Source organism: Salvelinus sp. IW2-2015, linkage group LG16, assembly GCF_002910315.2.
Source record: "Salvelinus sp. IW2-2015 linkage group LG16, ASM291031v2, whole genome shotgun sequence".
NCBI classification, from domain to species: Eukaryota; Metazoa; Chordata; class Actinopteri; order Salmoniformes; family Salmonidae; genus Salvelinus; species Salvelinus sp. IW2-2015.
In genome coordinates, this window is record NC_036856.1 from 2,788,834 (window position 1) to 2,809,152 (window position 20,319).

The window sequence follows — 20,319 nt, forward strand, 5'->3', positions numbered from 1 at the left end:
TCAGTCTGCGGGACTCACGGCAGAGATGTCGGCCTCGACAGGCAGCAGGTTGAGGAAGGCAAAGAGCTGCACGGTGAAGATGGTGTAGATCTGTGTGGCGGACAGCATCAGCATCCCCAGAGAGAACAGCATCTTGCATTCCGAGCTGCGCCAGTCGACTGACACACGGATGGACTGTCCCAGTGCTGGCGGCTCTCACACCTGCAGAGTGTACACACACGCACAAACACAGGTTTGTCACTGTCTGTAGGCCTACATCTGCTCTCCCAGCCTCCCACAGAACAGAAAACATAAACACACCACACCTGGGTTCAAATACCTAGGTCATTTACGGCAATCTAGGTTAACTATGGTAATTTATACTTGAATAACTTTTTTGTATTTTTTATTCAGATATATAGTATTCATTTTTATATCTGTGTCCATATTGTCTATTAGTTTCTAGTGGATAGACCATGTGGTTTAAGAAAAAAATGCCTAATTAATGATTTTTTCCCCCTAATAAACTACGGAATAATTTTCAATAAACTTTGCAACTTTTCCAACTATTTACTTTTTTTCACAACTGCCACCAGTTTGGCGCCAAAACATTTACAAAAAAGACAAATTTACATAGTAAAATAAAAGTGTGTTAAAAAAAAGGATATCTCATGTTGAAACCGGCATATGTGTCACGATCGTTTGTAGAATTAACGGACCAAGGCGCATTGTGCGTAGAGTTCCACATGTTTAATTAATGAAACTCACCAAAACAATACAGAACAAACTAAACGTGAAGTCAAATGCAGTGCTCACAGGCAACTACACACAAACAAACAAGATCCCACAAAAACCCAGTGGGCAAAGTCTGCCTAAATATGATCCCTAATCAGAGACAACGATAAACAGCTGCCTCTGATTGGGAACCATGCCAGGCCAACACATAGACATATAATAACCTAGATAACCCACCCTAGTCACACCCCGACATAACCAACATAGAGAATAAAAGGCTCTCTATGGTCAGGGCGTGACAGTACACCCCCCCCCCCCAAAGGTGCGGACTCCGGCCGCAAACCCTGACTCAATAGGGGAGGGTCCGGGTGGGCATCTCACGTCGGGGGCGGCTCCGGTGCGGGGTGAAGTACCCACTCCGCTCGCGGATATGGAGCCGGGTAGAACGCCGTGCCCGGACTGGGCATCGGCGTGGAGGAGGGCCCCGGCCATGGAGAGGGGTTGTACGCCGCAACCGGACTGGGCACCGGCGCAGAGGCAGGCTCCGGCCTTGGAGCGGGACTGGACGCCATGCCTGGACATCGGCGCCGAGGAAGACTCCTGCCATGGAGCGGGACTGGACGCCATGCCTGGACTGTACCTGGTGCGTGGGGCCGGCACTGGTGGTACCGGACTGGTGACACCGGACTGGTGACACGCACCTCAGGGCGAGCGTGAGGAGCAGGCACAGGACATACCGGACTCAGCCATCTCACGTTTGTGTGGTAGGGGAGATCTGCATGACCCGACTGTCTCTTCCAACAGCGAGACAAGCTGCCTGTGGTTTAAAGATTTCTTATGAAATATTTAAACTTACGCTCATGCTCTTATGAAGTTTACCACTTTTGTGACTGAATCCACAACATGGCTCATTTTCAGAACACATTTACAGAGCACCTCCTGATGAATAATGTAATGCAGGAAAATAATTTTCTGATCTGGGTTCAGCTCAGCTACTTGATCTTGTATCCTTTTCAAAAGGCCAATGTTTTTTCCTGTCAAGTTTGGGCACCCATCAGTGGTCACACTGGATAACTTTTCAAAACTCAGTCCCAGCTTTGCCGCACACTTATTAACCTCCTCCAATAAATATTTCCAGGTGGTTGTGCTCTTCATTGACTGCACTGAAGCAAGCTCCTCTGTAATTTCAAAGTCTGGGGTTATGCCTCGTAAGAACATCAACAACTGCGCCGTGTCACATGCACCACTACTCTCATCCAGGGCCAAGGAAAAATAGGTGAAATCCTTTACCTTGTCGTTCAACTGTTTTTCCATACTCTCTAAGATGTCCTCAACAAACCGTGTCACTGTTCGTCTTGACAGGGAAACATTTTCAAACAGCTCTTTCTTGTCGGGGCAAGTATTGCTGCAGAGTCAATTAAACATTCTTTAATCAATTCGCCCTCAGCGAATGGCTTGCTATGTTTTTAGCAATTTTGTGGGACAGTGCATAGCTAGCTCTCGCAATTCCGTCGTTTGCTGAATGCAGTTTTGTGACAAGTCATTGCTGCTTTTGCAACTGAGAAAGCAACTCTTTGGATGCACTTGCCCTCTGCTCAGAAGACATATTCCTATATTTCTCTGCATGCTTCGTCTGGAAATGTTGGGACAAGTTGTAGTCTTTCAAGACAGCGATGCTCTCTTTGCACATTAAGCACACAGCTTTCTCTGATACTTCAATAAATATAAATAATGAATGTCCACTCTTGCTGGAACATCCTATATTCATTGTCTACTTTCCTTTGAAATCTTTGAAAAACTCACTTTTGCGCAATTTCTAGCTAGCTACTATTTGTAACTGTGACGTGTGTGTTAGCCTGTCAGTCACTGTCTGTCCTTGTGCAGTTGTTATTTATACGTGCCTTCAAAATAAATGTCCCACAGGCGGTGGGAGTTAAATCATTACACAAAGGCGAGTATTCATTGGGCTTTTAAAATGAATAACAAATACGTTTTTCAAAACTTTACTTTCGCAAATTCTTTATGTGATCTGAGCATGATTCCGTGGCCCGTATTAAATCACGTCGCGGGCCGTATACGTGCCCCCGGGCTGGCCTTTGCCCAGGGTTGGACGACTTGCTGCGATTGATGGAACCATGAATTCTGCTCTCTACCAAAAAATCCTGAAGGAGAATGTCCGGCCATCAGTTCGTGACCTCAAGCTGAAGCGCACTTGAGTTCTGCAGTAGGACAATGATCCAAAACACACCAGCAAGTCCACCTCTGAATGGCTTAAAAAAACTAAATTAAGGTTTTGGAGTGGCCTAGCCAAAGCCTGGACTTGAATCCGATTGAGATGCTTTGGCGTGACCTTAAAAAGGCGGTTCATGCTCGAAAACCCTCCAATGTGGCTGAATTAAAACAATTCTGCAAAGAAGAGTGGGACAAAATTCCTCCACAGCGATGTGAAAGACTTATTGCCAGTTAGCGCAAACGCTTGATTGCAGTTGTTGAGGGTGGCACAACCGGTCATTAGGTTTAGGGGGCAATTACTTTTTCCACATAGGGCCATGAAGGTTCGGATAGCTTTTTCCCCTTAATAAATAAAATAAAAACTGCACAAAACTGCATTTTGTGTTTACTTGGGTTATCTTTGTGTAATATTAAAATTTGTTTGATGATCTGAAACATTTAAGTGTGACAAATGTGCAACAAAATAAGAAATCAGGAAGGGGGCAAATACTTTTTGACAGCACTGTAGATACTTGTGAAGATGCTGGAGGAAACAGGTACAAAAGGTCATTTGCTGTTGTTCTGGGATTGATTTTGCACTTTTCGCACCAAAGTACGTTCATCTCTAGGAGACAGAACGTGTCTTCTTCCTGAGCGGTATGACGGCTGCATGGCCCATGGTGTTTATACTTGCGTACTATTGTTTGTGCAGATGAACGTGGTACCTTCAGGCGTTTGGAAATTGCTCCCAAGGATGAACCAGACTTGTGGATGTCTACAATTTTTGATTTTGATTTTCCCATGATGTCAAGCAAAGAGTCACTGAGTTTGAAGGTAGGCCTTGAAATACACCCACAGGTACATCTCAAATTGACTCAAATTATGTCAATTAGCCTATCAGAAGCTTCTAAAGCCATTACATAATTTCTGGAATTTTCCAAGCTGTTTAAAGGCACAGTCAACTTAGTGTATGTAAACTTCTGACCCACTGGAATTGTGATACAGTGAATTATAAGTGAAATAATCTGTCTGTAAACAATTGTTGGAAAAATTACTTGTGTCATGCACAAAGTAGATGTCCTAACCGACTTGCCAAAACTATAGTTTGTAACAAGAAATTTGGGGAGTGGTTGAAAAACGAGTTTTAATGACTCCAACCAAAGTGTATGTAAACTTCCGACTTCAACTGTACGAATTTTTGCCATATTAGCATTGACATAAAATTTGGCTTTGGCGATATACCGTATACCGATGTATTTGGAAATAGCCACTGGATGATTTTTCAATACCATGGAAACTATTTTTTAAAGGTTTTTCCCCATACATTTTAATATTTGTAGATACTTTTTAAGGAAATACATGCAATCAACTTGTGCAATACATTAGGAGATAAAGCAAATAGCGTTTTTAATTTCACCAGTCACATAATTTTACATTATGAAGCTTATCGTAGTTCCCCAGACCAGTTGAGTCAGTCACCTGTTTGTTTTTAAATAGCACAACCGGAGCAGGTGAGTCCAGCTGTATATTGACTGGGTCACGTTTTATATTGAAAGTCAAGTGTTTTTATGCTTCAATAAAGTGATCAGAGATGTGCAACTATAGTTTCCTTCACAGAAAATACATTAATGCAACACATTCAGCAGAAAATAGCTTTTCATCAGATGACAACAGAAGTGTAACGCTATTTGGCTGGCAGCCACACAAGTAAATTAGCTTACAATGAAAAAGCAAAGTATTTTTTGCAAAAACGATGCATGGCAATCATATTTCTAATGTTTATCATAGAAATCATTTAGCCAACTTCATTTCCTGTTTTGATTCAAGTTAATCTTACATTTTAGCTGAGAAAAGTAGCTGGATATACTGAGAAAACTACTGGAAAAAGGTAGCTACACATGAGAATTCAGTTAAGGGCATTCTGAGTGGATAAGTGCAACTGAAGCACAAAATTACAATAAGACACATTTTAAATCTGCATTTACAAAGTCAACCTTTATTTAACTAGGCAAGTCTACAAAATGCAGCAAGATGACACTTGTATTTTTTTACGTGACAAAAATCTGAATTCTGCATTAACGCGACCCTTAAATTTAACTTGCTAGTTGATCTAAGTAATAGGCTGAATTAATAAGGTGACGGGGCATCATATATTGTTAGCTTTCTTCCATGTTTAAGAAGTCAAAGCCCTTTGGATGAGTTATTTGTACAGCTGCCACTATCTTGATTTCCTTGCGTTTTTTTCTCCTCTCCATTCTCCACAACCTTCACATCTTCCCTGAACAGAGCAGGCAGGCCCATTGCACTAGCAACTGTATCCTATACATGCTGCTCCAGAGCCAGTACTGCTCTTCCTTCAGACAAGCATGTCAAAACTTTTTTCATTTGTATGTCTCTCGTTCACAGTCGCTTGTAAATGTCCAAAAGTCACCAAAAATGACATGACATTCAGTAGCTTCTATATATGTATAACTTTATGAGCTGTATTGCCTGTCTTTGCAATGAGTTAATTTTCATCTCGTTAGCATATGTAGCTAGCAGCCTCCATTGAGATGCGTTATTACTTGTGCTAATTTTGTTAGCATTCTGGTAAATGATGCCCAATGGGGTTTTTGCCTTTTTGGCGCCCCCTTGTGTACTCCGGTCACATTGATGCGAGTGCATCATTTGAGACGTTGTCAGCCAATCCATCTATTTCAAAGAGAGCTCCATAAACCACGTCCAGTGGGACGGATCAAGGCATTGCACTGGGACACATTTTAATATGGAGATAGGCCTCATTTTATGGTGGTTCTGTGTAGTTATGCTAATATATTTGAGACAAGTTTATTGCAGTTAATTTTGTCTTCGACTTAATAAGTAAAATATCTTTGAGTAGCAAACAGGTAAACGAGCCGCAGACAGTTCGAAATAGAAAATATTCTGCCTGTGGGTGGCATTGTTTACTACCTGAATTCTTTGGATTATCTGGTTACTACCAGTGTTTCGAATAAATTGTGACCGACCGCCTTGATTCGGTGTTATGTAGGAACATTTGAAATTGTGTTTTTTACGTTGGATAAAAGCTGAGACACAGAGCTACAAACTGGAATCTCATACACTGCATTTGAGGAACAATGGGAAAGTAATTCTGCTTTGAAGTTTGATAAACTTGTAACCTCACTTTTGAGAAAATGGCCTTTGAATGTTTTGGTACCTACTGGAGAGCTCTCCTTTATCTACATCCATTCAGCATTGTTCACACCCTTCACACCCATCTCTTTAAGGATTCACATGTGAGGTCATGTGCTAAACAGAGAGTAGTGTAGTAAAGATTAAGACTAAAAGTGGTTAAAGTAGTAGCCTACAATGAGGAAAAATTACAGGTAAATAAAGTGTCCAGATAAAATATTTTATAAGTATTAGATCACGCTTACCCAGACACACTTGTCTAAATTGATGGGTAATGTGAAATAAATGCTATAACCCCCAGCCACATCTTGCTAAGTGGATGGGTCTCTACAGAAGGTGTAAATGGTACAGCCAAATGCTTACTTGCATAGTAGCAATATCAGAAACAGATAGTGTCAATATAAAGGAAATAATATACAGTATGTACAAGAACAATATCAGTGATAGATTAGTTATATGCATACAATCAGGGTTAAAGTCCCTGAGCAGCAGGATAAAAAAAATTATAATAGTAGCAGCAATGTGTGTTAGGAGAATCATGTCGTGGAAATTCAGTATTGAGAGAGACTGTCATTTCTTGAAAAACAATCATTTTTTATTTAATATCAATTAATTATTGCAATAATGAAAGCGTCGACGTTGCAGAGTGCTTAACTGATAATGAAAAAAAATGATGTTATATAGGACCTAAAAATGCTTAGTCAGGCTGGTTCCAATTCCCATAAGCCACCTTGTTCATCTCCTGGTTATCTACACAGGATATTGTTATACTTCCAACCCGGCTTAGTTTCCCAGATGCCAGGATGATCAGACAATGAGGCATTGTTCTAAACTCTTCCAGGCTATCTCGGGTCACACACATACCACATCTTGTCTATAGAATGCCAACTTCAGGTAATTATCACCAAGTCATTGTCAGCCCAAGCTATCTCTAGCAAAACACATTTACTTGACCATACGCCCAGACTAACTGCAGGAAACCATCTCTTTACAGAAACACAGAATTAAACAGAACAGAAATGTCCTACTATTTGTTAAGTATTAATTGCTAACTATTAACATCAAACAAATCAAATGTTATGTCACATGCGCCGAATACAACCTTACAGTGAAATGCTTACTAAAAGGCCGAACCAACAATTCAGTTTAATTTTTTTTTTTTTTAATACAAAAAAATAAAAATAAATAAACAGAAATAAAAGTAACAACTAAAAGAGCAGCAGTAAAATAACAATAACGAGGATATATAGAGGAGGTTAATGTGCGGGAGCACCGGTTAGTTGAGGTAATTGAGGTAATATGTACATAGAGTTAAAGTGACTATGCATAAATTATGAACAGAGAGTAGCAGCAGCGTAAAAGAGGAGTCTGGGTAGCCCTTTGATTAGCTGTTCATGAGTCTTATGGCTTGGGGGTAGAAGCTGTTAAGAAGGTTTTGGACCTCGACTTGGTGCTCCGGTACCGCTTGCCGTGCAGTAGCAGAGAGAACAGTCTATGACCAGGGTGGCTGGAGTCTGACAATTTTTAGGGCCTTCCTCTGACACCGCCTGGTATAGGAGGTCCTGGATGGCAGGAAGCTTGGCCCCATTGATGTACTGGGCTGTACACACTACTATCTGTAGTGCCTTGCGGTCGGAGGCCGAGCAGTTGCCAAACCAGCCAGTGATGCAACCAGTCAGGATGCTCTTGATGGTGGAGCTATAGAACCTTTTGAGAATCTGAGGAACCATGCCAAATCTTTTCAGTATCCTAAGGGGGAATAGGTTTTGTCGTGCCCTCTTCATGACTGTCTAGGTGTGCTTGGACCATGTTAGTTTGTTGGTGATGTGGACACCAAAGAACTTGAAGCTTTCGACCTGCTCCACTACAGCCCCACCGATGAGAATGGGGCTTGCTCAGTCCTCCTTTTCCTGTAGTCCACAATCATCTCCTTTGTCTTCATCACGTTGAGGGAGAGGTTGTTGTCCTGGCACCACACGGCCAGGTCTCTGACCTCCTCCCCTATAGTCCGTCTCGTCGTTGATCAGGCCTACCACTCTTGTGTCATCGGCAAACTTAATGATGGTGCTTGAGTCGTGCCTGGCCGTGCAGTCATGAGTGAACAGGGAGTAAAGGAGGGGACTAAGCACGCACCCCTGAGGGGCCCACGTGTTGAGGATCAGAGTGGCAGATGTGTTGTTACTTACTCTTACCACCTGGGGGCGGCTCGTCAGGAAGTCCAGTTGCAGAGGGAGGTGTTAAGTCTCAGGGTCCTTAGCTTAGTGATGGGTTTTGAGGGCACTATGGTGTAGTAGTCAATGAATAGCATTCCCACATAGGTGTTATTTTTGCCAGGTGGGAAAGGGCAATGTGGAGTGCAATAGAGATCGCATCATCTGTGGACCTGTTAGGGTGGTATGCAAATTGGAGTGGGTCTAGGGTTTCTGGGATAATGGTGTGGATGTGAGCCATGACCAGCCTTTCAAAGCACTTCATGGCTACAGACGTGAGTGCTACGGGTTGGTAGTCATTTAAGCAGGTTACCTTAGTGTTCATGGGCACAGGGACTATGGTGGTCTGCTTGAAACATGTTGGTATTACAGACTTAGACAGGGAGAGGTTGAAAATGTCAGTGGAGACAAGACTTGCCAGTTGGTCAGCGCATGCTCGGAGTTCACGTCCTGGTAATCCGTCTGGCCCTGCGGCCTTGTGAATGTTGACCTGTTCTTACTCACATCAGCTGCGAAGAGCGTGATCACACAGTCGTCCAGAGCAGCTGCTGCTCTTATGCATGTTTCAGTGTTACTTGCCTTGAAGCGAGGATAGAAGTAATTTAGCTCGTCTGGTAGGCTCGTGTCACTGGGCAGCTCTCGGCTGTGCTTCCCTTTGTAGTCTGTAATAGTTTGCAATCCCTGCCACATCTGACGAGCGTCGGAGCCGGTGTAGTAGGATTCGATCTCAGTCATGTATTGATGCTTTATTTGTTTGATGGTTCTCGGAGGGCATAGCTGGATTTCTTATAAGCTTCCGGGTTAGAGTCCCACTTCTTGAAAGCGGCAGCTCTACCCTTTAGCTCAGTGAGGATGTTGCCTGTAATCCATGACTTTTGGTTGGGGTATGTACGTACAGTCACTGTGGGGACGACGTCATCGATGCACTTATTGATGAAGCCAGTGACTGATGTGGTGTACTTCTCAATGCCATCGGAAGAATCCCAGAACATATTCCAGTCTGTGCTAGCAAAACAGTCCTGTAGCTTAGCATCTGCTTAATCTAACCCCTTTCTTATTGACTGAGTCACTGCTGCTTCCTGCTTAAATTTTTGCTTGTAACCAGGAATCAGGTAGAATTATGGTCAGATTTGCCAAATGGAGGGCGAGGGAGAGCTTTGTACACGTCTTTGTGTGTGGAGTATAGGTGGTCTAGAGTTTCCTCTGGTTGCACATTTAACATGCTGGTGGAAATTTGGTGAAACGGATTTAAGTTTCCCTGCATTAAAGTCCCCGGCCACTAGGAGCGCTGCCTCTGGATGAGCGTTTTCCTGTTTGCTTATGGCGGTATACAGCTCATTGAGTGTGGTCTTAGTGCCAGCATCGGTCTGTGGTGGTATGTAGACAGCTACGAAAAATACAGTTGAAAACTCTCTTGGTAGATAGTGTGGTCTACAGCTTCTCATGCGATACCGTGAATATAGATATTGTGAACCAGCTGTTGTTTACAAATATACATAGAACCCCACCCCTTGTCTTACCAGAGGCCGCTGTTTTATACTGCCGATACAGTGTAAAACCTACCAGCTGCATGTTGTTCATGTCATCGTTCAGCCACGACTCGGTGAAACATAAGATACTACAGTTTTTAATGTCCTGTTGGTAGTTTAATCTTGCTCGGAGGTCATCAATTTTATTTTTCAATGATTGCACGTTGGCCAATAGAAATCAAATCAAATCAAATCAAATTTTATTAGTCACATACACATGGTTAGCAGATGTTAATGCGAGTGTAGCGAAATGCTTGTGCTTCTAGTTCCGACAATGCAGTAATAACCAACAAGTAATCCTAACCTAACAATTCCACAACTACTACCTTATACACACACAACAAGTGTAAAGGGATAAAGAATATGTACATAAAGATATATGAATGAGTGGTGGTACAGAACGGCATGGCAAGATGCAGTAGATGGTATAGAGTACGGTATAGTAACATATGAGATGAGTACTGTAGGGTATGTAAACATAAAAGTGGCATAGTTTAAAGTGGCTAGTGGTACATGTATTACATAAAGATGGCAAGATGCAGTAGATGATATAGAGTACAGTATATACATATGAGATGGGTAATGTAGGGTATGTAAACATTATATTAAGTGGCATTGTTTAAAGTGGCTAGTGGTACATTTTTACATAATTTCCATCAATTCCCATTTTTAAAGTGGCTGAGTTGAGTCAGTATGTTGGCAGCGGCCGCTAAATGTTAGTGGTGGCTGTTTAACAGTCTGATGGCCTTGAGATATGAAGCTGTTTTTTCAGTCTCTCGTCCCTGCTTTGATGCACCTGTACTGACCTCGCCTTCTGGATGATAGCGGGGTGAACAGGCAGTGGCTGGGTGGTTGTTGTCCTTGATGATCTTTATGGCCTTCCTGTGACATCGGGTGGTGTAGGTGTCCTGGAGGGCAGGTAGTTTGCCCCGCGTGGTGCGTTCTGCAGACTCACTACCTCTGGAGAGCCTTACGGTTGTGGGCGGAGCAGTTGCCGTACCAGGCGGTGATACAGCCCGACAGGATGCTCTCGATTGTGCATCTGTAGAAGTTTGTGAGTGCTTTTTGGTGACAAGCCGAATTTCTTCAGCCTCCTGAGGTTGAAGAGGCGCTGCTGCGCCTTCTTCACAACGCTGTCTGTGTGGGTGGACCAATTCAGTTTGTCCGTGATGTGTACACCGAGGAACTTAAAACTTTCCACCTTTCTCCACTACTGACCCGTCGATGTGGAATGGGGGTGCTCCTCTGCTGTTTCCTGAAGTCCACAATCATCTCCTTTGTTTTGTTGACGTTGAGTGTGAGGTTATTTTCCTGACACCCACTCCGAGGGCCCTCACCTCCTCCTGTAGGCCGTCTCGTCGTTTTTGGTAATCAAGCTCCACCACTGTAGTGTCATCCGCAAACTTGATGATTGAGTTGGAGGCGTGCATGGCCACGCAGTCGTGGGTGAACAGGGAGTATATGATTGATTGAATATGTCCGTAAACACACCAGCCAGCTGGTCTGCGCATGCTCTGAGGACGCGGCTGGGAATGCGTCTGGGCCTGCAGCCTTGCGGGGTTAACACGTTTAAATGTTTTACTCACCTCGGCTGCAGTGAAGGAGAGCCGCAGGTTTGGTAGGGGGCCGTGTCAGTGGCACTGTATTGTCCTCAAAGCGGGCAAAAAGTTGTTTAGCCTGTCTGGGAGCAAGACATCCTGGTCCGCGACGGGGCTGGTTTTCTTTTTGTAATCCGTGATTGACTGTAGACCCTGCCACATACCTCTTGTGTCTGAGCTGTTGAATTGCGACTCGATTTTGTCTCTGTACTGGGACTTAGCCTGTTTGATTGCCTTGCGGAGAGAATAGCTACACTGTTTGTATTCGGTCATGCTTCCGGTCACCTTGCCCTGGTTAAAAGCAGTGGTTCGCGCTTTCAGTTTCACGCGAATGCTGCGTCAATCCACGGTTTCTGGTTTGGGAATGTTTTAATCGTTGCTGTGGGTACGACTCGTCAATGCACTTCCTAATGAACTCGCTCACCGAATCAGCATATTCGTCATATTTGTTGTTGGACGCAATGCGGAACATATTCCAATCCGCGTGATCGAAGCAGTCTTGAAGCGTGGATTCAGATTGGTCGGACCAGCGTTGAACAGACCTGAGCGCGGGAGCTTGTTGTTTTAGTTTCTGTTTGTAGGCTGGAATCAACAAAATGGAGTCGTGGTCAGCTTTTCCGAAAGGGGGGCGGGGAGGGCCTTATATGCGTCGCGGAAATTAGTATAACAATGATCTAGGGTTTTTCCAGCCCTGGTAGCACAATCGATATGCTGATAGAATTTAGGGAGTTTTGTTTTTAGATTAGCCTTGTTAAAATCCCAGCTACGATGAATGCAGCCTCAGGGTGTGTGGTTTCCAGTTTACAAAGAGTCAGATAAAGTTCGTTCAGGGCCATCGATGTGTCTGCTTGGGGGGGAATATATACGGCTGTGATTATGATTGAAGAGAATTCCCTTGGTAGATAATGCGGTCGACATTTGATTGTGAGGAGTTCTAGATCAGGTGAACAGAATGACTTGAGTTCCTGTGTGTTGTTATGATGATCACACCCCGTCTCGTTAATCATAAGGCATACCCCCCGCCCCTCTTCTTACCAGAAAGATGTTTGTTTCTGTCGGCGCATGCATGAAGAAACCAGCTGGCTGCACCGACTCCGTTAGCGTCTCTTGTGTTAGCCATGTTTCCGTGAAGCAGAGCACGTTGCAATCCCTGATGTCTCTCTGGAATGCTACCCGTGCTCGGATTTCATCAACCTTATTGTCAAGAGACTGGACATTGGCGAGTAGTATGCTAGGAGTGGAGCGCGATGTGCCCGTCTCCGAAGCCTGACCACGAGACCGCCTCGTTTGCCCCTTTTACGGCGTCGCACAGGGTCGCCGGCTGGGATCAGATCCATTGTATTGGGTGGAAGGCAAAACACTGGATCCGTTTCGGGAAAGTCATATTCCTGGTAGGAACGATGATGAGTTGACGTTAATCGTATATTCAGTAGTTCCTCCCGACTGTATGTAATGAAACTCAAGATTACTTGGGGTACCGATGCAAGAAAATAACACATAAAAAAACAAAATACTGCATATTTTCCAAGGAACGCGAAGCGAGGCGGCCATCTCTTTTCGGCGCCGGAAGTATGCGCAACAGATGGTAGTGGGGGTTTACTCGCTCGCCTACGAATTCTCAGAAGGCAGCCCAACCTCTTTTTTTCCTTCTCTTCACGCAAATGACGGGGATTTGGGCCTGTTCCCGGGAAAGAAGTATTTCATTGTCGTCGGACTCGTTAAAGGATAAAGCTTCTACCAGTTTGTGGTGAGTAATCGCTGTTTTGATGTCCAGAAGTTATTTTCGGTCATAAGAAATGGTAGCAGAAACATTATGTACAAAATAAGTAAAAAAATAAGTTACAAACAATGCAAAAAGACGAACAAAATAACACAGTTGGTTAGGAGCACGTAAAACATCAACCATCCTCTCCGGCGCCATTCTTCTTATCACAGTCATTTGAATAGAGGCACTGCAGATAGTGCTGATGACTGGGAATCCGTCCGAACCACGCATGAACAAGAGAATCTATATTCGGAGAGCCCGATTCTGTCCTGCCCTTGACTTTGGTGCAGGGCGTGTGATGTCAATAGCTTCTTCGTCACAAAACTCCCTGATCTTCTTAAAAAGATACGTTTGTCTAGCTGTGTCCAGTTCAGGTGGTGCTTGTACAGGCAGTGCTTGTATCATCTATGGAAGGAAGAATGTCAGCGTTGCGCAGCAGCTGAAACCTGTTCCCGACGGAGTACGAACGCTCCTTGGTGACAACACCAGGCTCCAGAGCACCGAAGCTGTAAAACAGGAAATAACAAAAAAAATGATGTGAGATCAATAAAAGTAGTGCCAATCATGTTGGAGGTAAATTAAATAATCAAAACGTGTTGTTTATGCTTTACATACCAAGTGTTGTCATCGATTCCATGTAGAGACGCCACGTCGCTGCTTTTGTCACATGGGATGTCAGCAGCTTTCCACCGTTTGTGTCCTGGGTGGCATCCTGGTAATACTATTGCATTGTCCTCTGCGTAGTTGTTGATGAAGTTCACAACTTGCTGCAAGTCCTCATGCTTCAGCTGTAACCTGTGCTTGCTTGGACCAGCTCTCTTTTTGATGGGCGGCATTAGACCATTCTCCTTGTATGACTGGTGGAGGAGAGTCAAAGACAAATTCCAGATACAAATATTTTGGCATTATTATACAATAGATAGCCGTAATCACCGTCAGTCACACCTGGCTAACTTGATGGGTCATGTAATCATCTGGCGAAGTGGAGTCTTTTGTTTAGACATGCAAGCTAAACAATGAACCATAATCCTCATCCATAGAGTACTAGCAATACAAACCGATTGTCATAGCTAGCTAAAGGTTAACCAAATAGGTTCAATGTTAGCTAGTTAGCTAGCTAAGATTAGGCTATAACTAGTAATGCGAAATGGCATTCTGAGATAACATTACTACACACAGATCATAAACGGAATGTTAGCTAGCAAGCCAGCCATCTAACGTCAGCTAGCTAGCTAACAGTAAGCGTTAACTTGTAATGAAAACAACTTTGACTAAATTAGAAACGTATAATATCTGTAACAGTAGCTAGACTCTTACCTGTATACATGGATAATGCTTCACGGCAGACTGCATCCCCTTTCATTAAATAAGACATCCTGTGTCGTTTCCGTTTTGTTGGTACAGCTTGCTTGGCCCGTTGTTGTGTCAAGTCACTCTGGTTCACACTGACCGTGTGCAATGCCATAAGAATCATCTTAATCTTTAGCCCCCACCCAAACTCTGACCATTTTACTCGCCCTAGCAGAGCTGGTTAGGCTGTTTTTATGTTATCCAGAGTGTTGGTGACTAACTGTGGTCCCGTGTGGCTCAGTTGGTAGAGCATGGCGCTTGCAACGCCAGGGTTGTGGGTTCATTCCCCACGGGGGGACCAGGATGAATATGTATGAACTTTCCAAATTGTAAGTCGCTCTGGATAAGAGCGTCAGCTAAATGACTTAAATGTAAATGTAACTGTGCTCCTGGCAACAATTTAATTATGCCTTTTTGCCGACGTTTACTGACACCAGCCATATTCAACGGATGTTGAGCATTCGTAAATTAATCAGTTATTTTGCGCTCTGGCCCACTCAGACAAGAGTGCTCTGAAACAGTTTTTGCAGTGACATTCTATTGAAATGGACACTTACATAGAAGTCTTTTGTTAAGTTTTACTACACAATTAAAAAAAAAACATTTTAAAGTCGCATTAGACAGGATTACCTACACATACTGACCAGCTCAAATAGACAGAAGCATGCTATATGGCAGAGAAATCCAAACTCATCTCAAGGCATGTCCATCCCACTCATTATCTCAGCCAATCATGGCTAGCGGGAAGGTTGCTCCCTTTTTCTGTGGCTAAACCAACTAGGCTCATAATTTAACAATTTTATTCGTATTTACATATGGCATTCAAGTTTGTTATTAAGGCATACAAAAGTTCACATGTTCGAGAAGGCATTTCTGCCCCAAAAACTATTTTGATAAATAAAAATAAGTTTACGTTCAAATGGCTCTCCTGTGAAGTAGTGACCCGCAACATACGCCTAGTTTCCTGAAAAGGGTCAAAATTGAGCTCATTGACAAAACAGACCTGGGATGCCTTTTCATACAGATTTATTTGATAAAGATCCACAGTGGGTCTGTCTGTGTATGTAGCGTGATACTGGAGACAGGCTTATAATTGCGGTGAATGTCATCTATTCATTTACTGTTAGGCTTTAGCATTTCTGAGTAGCAGCCATACTATAGGTAGCAGTCAGGGAAACAACAACTTGTTCTCACTTGAGGATAAAGCATTGATATTTTTCTGCATGACTCAGGCACTCTTTCAATTGTCTTGTCAACCGAGCAACACTACTTATTTTGCTCAACTAAATAGCGTGAAATAAATTGTCTTTATATTAAAAGATTGGCCTGGCTGACATGAAAATTAGATTAAGGGGAAAGGATCCACAGAAAGATGTTGATTATCTTTCTACGAATCGCTTTATTTGCAATGCTGGCTGCCATGGTTAACACAAACGCAGGACATTGAATGCTACCTGAACTAAGTAACATAAGTACAGTATCCCAGCTATGTTAAATATGTGTGTGTGTGTGTGTTAGCCAGATTATCCCGTGTCCACAGCAACACTATTTATTATTCCTACACACCAAGAAACTTCAATTCCATTACTTACCATGCCGCCTTTAGGAAAAGACATCTGACCATAGGGTCTTGAAGTGTTCGTACTTTCTAAAGTCATTATGGATATTGTCTGAGCTTACTGGTCATCAATACTGCCAGAGTATGTCTCAGATTAATGTAGTTGGTTTTAGCTTTTCTATCAATTAATGACTATTTGAATAAACATTCTTTATTCTGTTGGTGTGTGTACTTTTATGCGTTTGTGTCATGTCATCTAATCCTTCCAATGTAACAATTGGAAGGATTAGACATTTCTAACATATACTGCCCTATTTTTGAAGGAAAAGTGAAGCTAAAATGGAAAATGTATCTCTCATGTGAAGTTGTACGACTTTACTTTTTGTAACTGACAATTAACCTGTCAGTCTATGTCGTTGTTTTTTGTTTGAATTGTTTCCGTGTTCACTATGCAGGGGAAATGGTAAGACAAGCGGAACTACGTGGCTAAGAACTGTTGTAACGGGGATTATTATCACAGCAACACACTTTTGGAGTGAAGGCAATCCCACCCTGTATTAGCTAGGTTTTTTGTGTCTTCGAGTGTAGTTCGTAACGATTGAAGCGTGTATGTTAGGATGGTAACGTTATAATAATTAAGGATGAAGCGTGAATTCATGCCGGGAATAAGAAGTGTGATGTTTTTGATTTCCTCCCTTCTCTAATAAGCAGCCAATGAGGTATTTTACCTTTATTCATGTGTTTAATCTGATACTGTTATATCTCCGGCTAAACTGTTTATGTATGTAAGCACTTCAGAGTTATATCAAGCTAATAAGTTACTCATAAGACAAGAAAGTTGCAAGAGTGTGCTTAACCGTATTTTAATTTACTTTATAGTTCTCACGGAAGGTGACATTTCTGACTAAAACTACAGAATAAAACTGCCAGTTAAAATCATGGAACAGTTGTGCTTGTGGTTACAGGAGGGAGCTACACCTTTTATTGTAAAATATTTGAAAAGTCTGGATTGGATTTAATGGGTACCGAATGTAAAATAAATAGGCCTTAGTGGTGAAATAATTACAATATAGCAATTAAACACTGGAGTGATAGATGTGCAGAAGATGAGTGTGCAAGTAGAGATACTGGGGTGCAAAGGAAAATAAATAAAATAAATAAATAATAGTATGGGGAATGAGGTAGTTGGATCGGCTATTTACAGATGGGCTATGTACAGGTGCAGTAATCTGTGATCTGCTCTGACAGCTGGTGCTTAAAGTTAGTGAGGGAGATATGAGTCTCCAGCTTCAGTGATTTTTGCAGTTCGTTCCAGTCATTGGCAGCAAAAACTGGAAGGAAAGGCAGCCAAAGGAGGAATTGGCTTTGGGAGTGACTAGAGATATAGATATACCTGCTGGAGCGCGTGCTACGGGTGGGTGCTGCTATGGTGACCAGTGAGCTGAGATAAGGCGGGGCTTTACCTAGCAAAGACTTATAGATGACCTGGAGCCAGTGGGTTTGGCGAAGAATATGAAGCGAGGGCCAGCCAACGAGAGCATACAGGTCGCAGTGGTGGGTAGTATATGGGGCTTGGTGACAAAACGGATGGCACTGTGATAGACTACATTCAATAGACTACATCCAATCTCAATGTTATCAAAAACAAAATAGCTGATTAAAAAACTATTAAAAACACTTAAAATATCTAAATATGTACACATTTACAGGAGCTCTGTGCTTAGGCTGCAACTAGGGCGCCATGGCAACTATATAACTATTATAGTAGTAGCCGTGTATAACCGCCACCGAGCTGTAGGCCTAAGAGCGTGTCCTGTTCAGTCTTAATACCGTAACTTACTTAGGTCTAGATTTCAATATATAGGCTACTGTATCTATCAATCAGTCAATCATTCGTTCATGTCATCACACAGCATACAAGTCATTCATGCTTTGAAATGCAATCCAGGATTTTAGTTTTAAAATGAAATAACAAAGCGAGCTTTGGAAAATTAGCCTAAACAATAAATAAACTGCATTTCACAAATGCATGGAACTTTTTTTAAAGTCTTTGCTGTAATGGATTTATATATATATATTTTATTTTTAATAGAACAGACTCTCTGGTACACTTATAATATATTTAGTGTCGTTTGCACTGTTCCAAATGGTCCCCAAAAAATTGTGTAAACTAACAGCACCTGTTTGGCACACAATAGTCATGCAGCACTTGCTCCTATACCCTCCTTTTTCTTGATCCCCAGTAGTTTCCATAACTACATCAAATGTCTTCCACACATCTGACTTCCCTTTTCCCTCCTGAGCAACTGGTATCATCTTATTAACCATTTATTTAGCCAATCATCAGCCATCTGAGTCAGTGCAGTACAAGTTGAGAGCCCTTCCCTATACGCATGCTGAAAGTCAGTAGTTAACCTCTTTGAAAAATAGCACTGCATTTTTTATAAACACAACTTTCTCCATCAATTTACTAAGAACAGGCAGCAAACTGGTTGGTTGGCTGTTGGAGACAGAAAAGGGTGCTTTACTATTTTTAGATAGTGAAATTATTTCAGCTTCCTTCCACGCCTGTGGACACACACACTCCTTTAGATGTTAGTTAAATGCATAGCAAATAGGGGTGGCAATAGTCTGCTACCATTCCCATCTAGGTTGTCTATACCTGGTAGCTTACTGCACATTACTGATGGATAACAATAGTTTTTCCACCTGTTCCACACAAACTTGGCCAAATTCAACACAATCCCTCTCTTTCATTATTAGATCTTCAATACACAAATATGATGGTTCACAGTTCAATGTTGTCATTTCACTTCTCAGTTTGTCTACTTTACCTGTGAAATAGTTATTGAGATTTTAGCTATATCAAAAGGTTTTGTTATAAATGACACATTAACTTTCATGAACGATGGAGATTAATTGGGTTTTCTGCCCATAATATCGTTTAAGATGCTCCAAAGTCTTTCCACAACATTTCTCAATTGACAGTATTTCAACCAATCAGCTGAGCAGCCTGACTTGTTGCAACATCGATTCATCATCGATCCAGGCGGCTCTCTAACAGTTCTCACAGTTATGCACCTGTTAAGAGACTGTTTGTCAACAATTGGCAAGAATCATTTTACAAATACTCCATGCATCTGGATTCTGCTCCTTATACACATCAGACCAAGATAAATGTTTAACATCTTCAACAAACGAGTATTGACAAAAGACTTAGTATGATGTCTTATAGATAACTTCAGGCCCTGCCTTTCGTACTTTGTCTTTCCTTTTTATCCCATGGGTGTTACAAATAAGCCGACCTCTTAAATAATCTATTTAAATTCATTTCCCAAAATGTTAAAATGTATAAACTGACATTTCTTATGTAAAATTACATTTATATGAATCTCCCCTAAAGTTATTCAAATAAACTGATCATTGCTATTCATCAGGTTTATTTGTTTCTAATCTTGGTAAATGGCTAGATGCATAATATAACTGTAGTTCTTGTGTTATAATCAACTTAAATCGGAACAAAAAAAACAACATATTTACGCTCAGGTTTATTGAATGTTAGGGATATCAACACACTATCCCCATGTGTTTCAATGCAAACCAGGTGCATACTGGGCTTAATTAGAACAACAGTGATTTATGGTGGAAAAAGTCCGAATAACAAAGTCTACTCATAAAATATTTGGAAACCAATGGTTTGAGGTTCAAATACACACTATAGACTAAAATATAATACAAAGTTAGTATTGATCCTATTGAACAATGCTTATTTATTGACATTTACATTCTGAATAGAAGTAGTGTGTTTGGTGCTACTGTACCCTTTAAGCCCACCTGAGATAAATGTCAAATTTACAAAACTGGCATCTATGTATAATAATGACAGGATCATTTAACAGTAAAATAAGACAAAATGCAGAAAAAAATGTACGCTCTGAATGCCTGAAATCTATTATGTTGTTGTAGTTTACCTATTTATGTTGCTACTGTACTGTGTGACTGACATGCACGACTGCTAGCATGAAAATAGCAGTCGTGCAATAAATAGTAATTCATGCCCATGAAATATGCTATCATGTGCACTCAAAATACGTTATATATTTAAGCAATATGGCCTGAGGAGGTGTGTTATAGGGCCAATTTACCACGGCTAAGGGCTGTTCATATGAACGATGCAACGAGGAGTGCCTGGACACAGCCATGAGCTGTGGTA

At 42.0% G+C, this 20,319-nt stretch overlaps 1 protein-coding gene across 2 annotated transcripts in view; it reads right to left on the reverse strand.

Moving 5' to 3' along the window:
- The window catches only part of LOC111975614 (E3 ubiquitin-protein ligase RNF13), a 102,176-nt gene that overhangs the window by 80,099 nt on the left and 1,758 nt on the right, over positions 1–20,319 (reverse strand). For both annotated transcript variants that reach the window (XM_024004036.2, XM_024004037.3), the window contains exon 2: positions 19–201. In XM_024004036.2, the coding sequence (XP_023859804.1) occupies positions 19–132 (114 nt within the window). In that variant the 5' untranslated portion in view covers positions 133–201. The remainder of the gene's footprint in view (positions 1–18; positions 202–20,319) is intronic.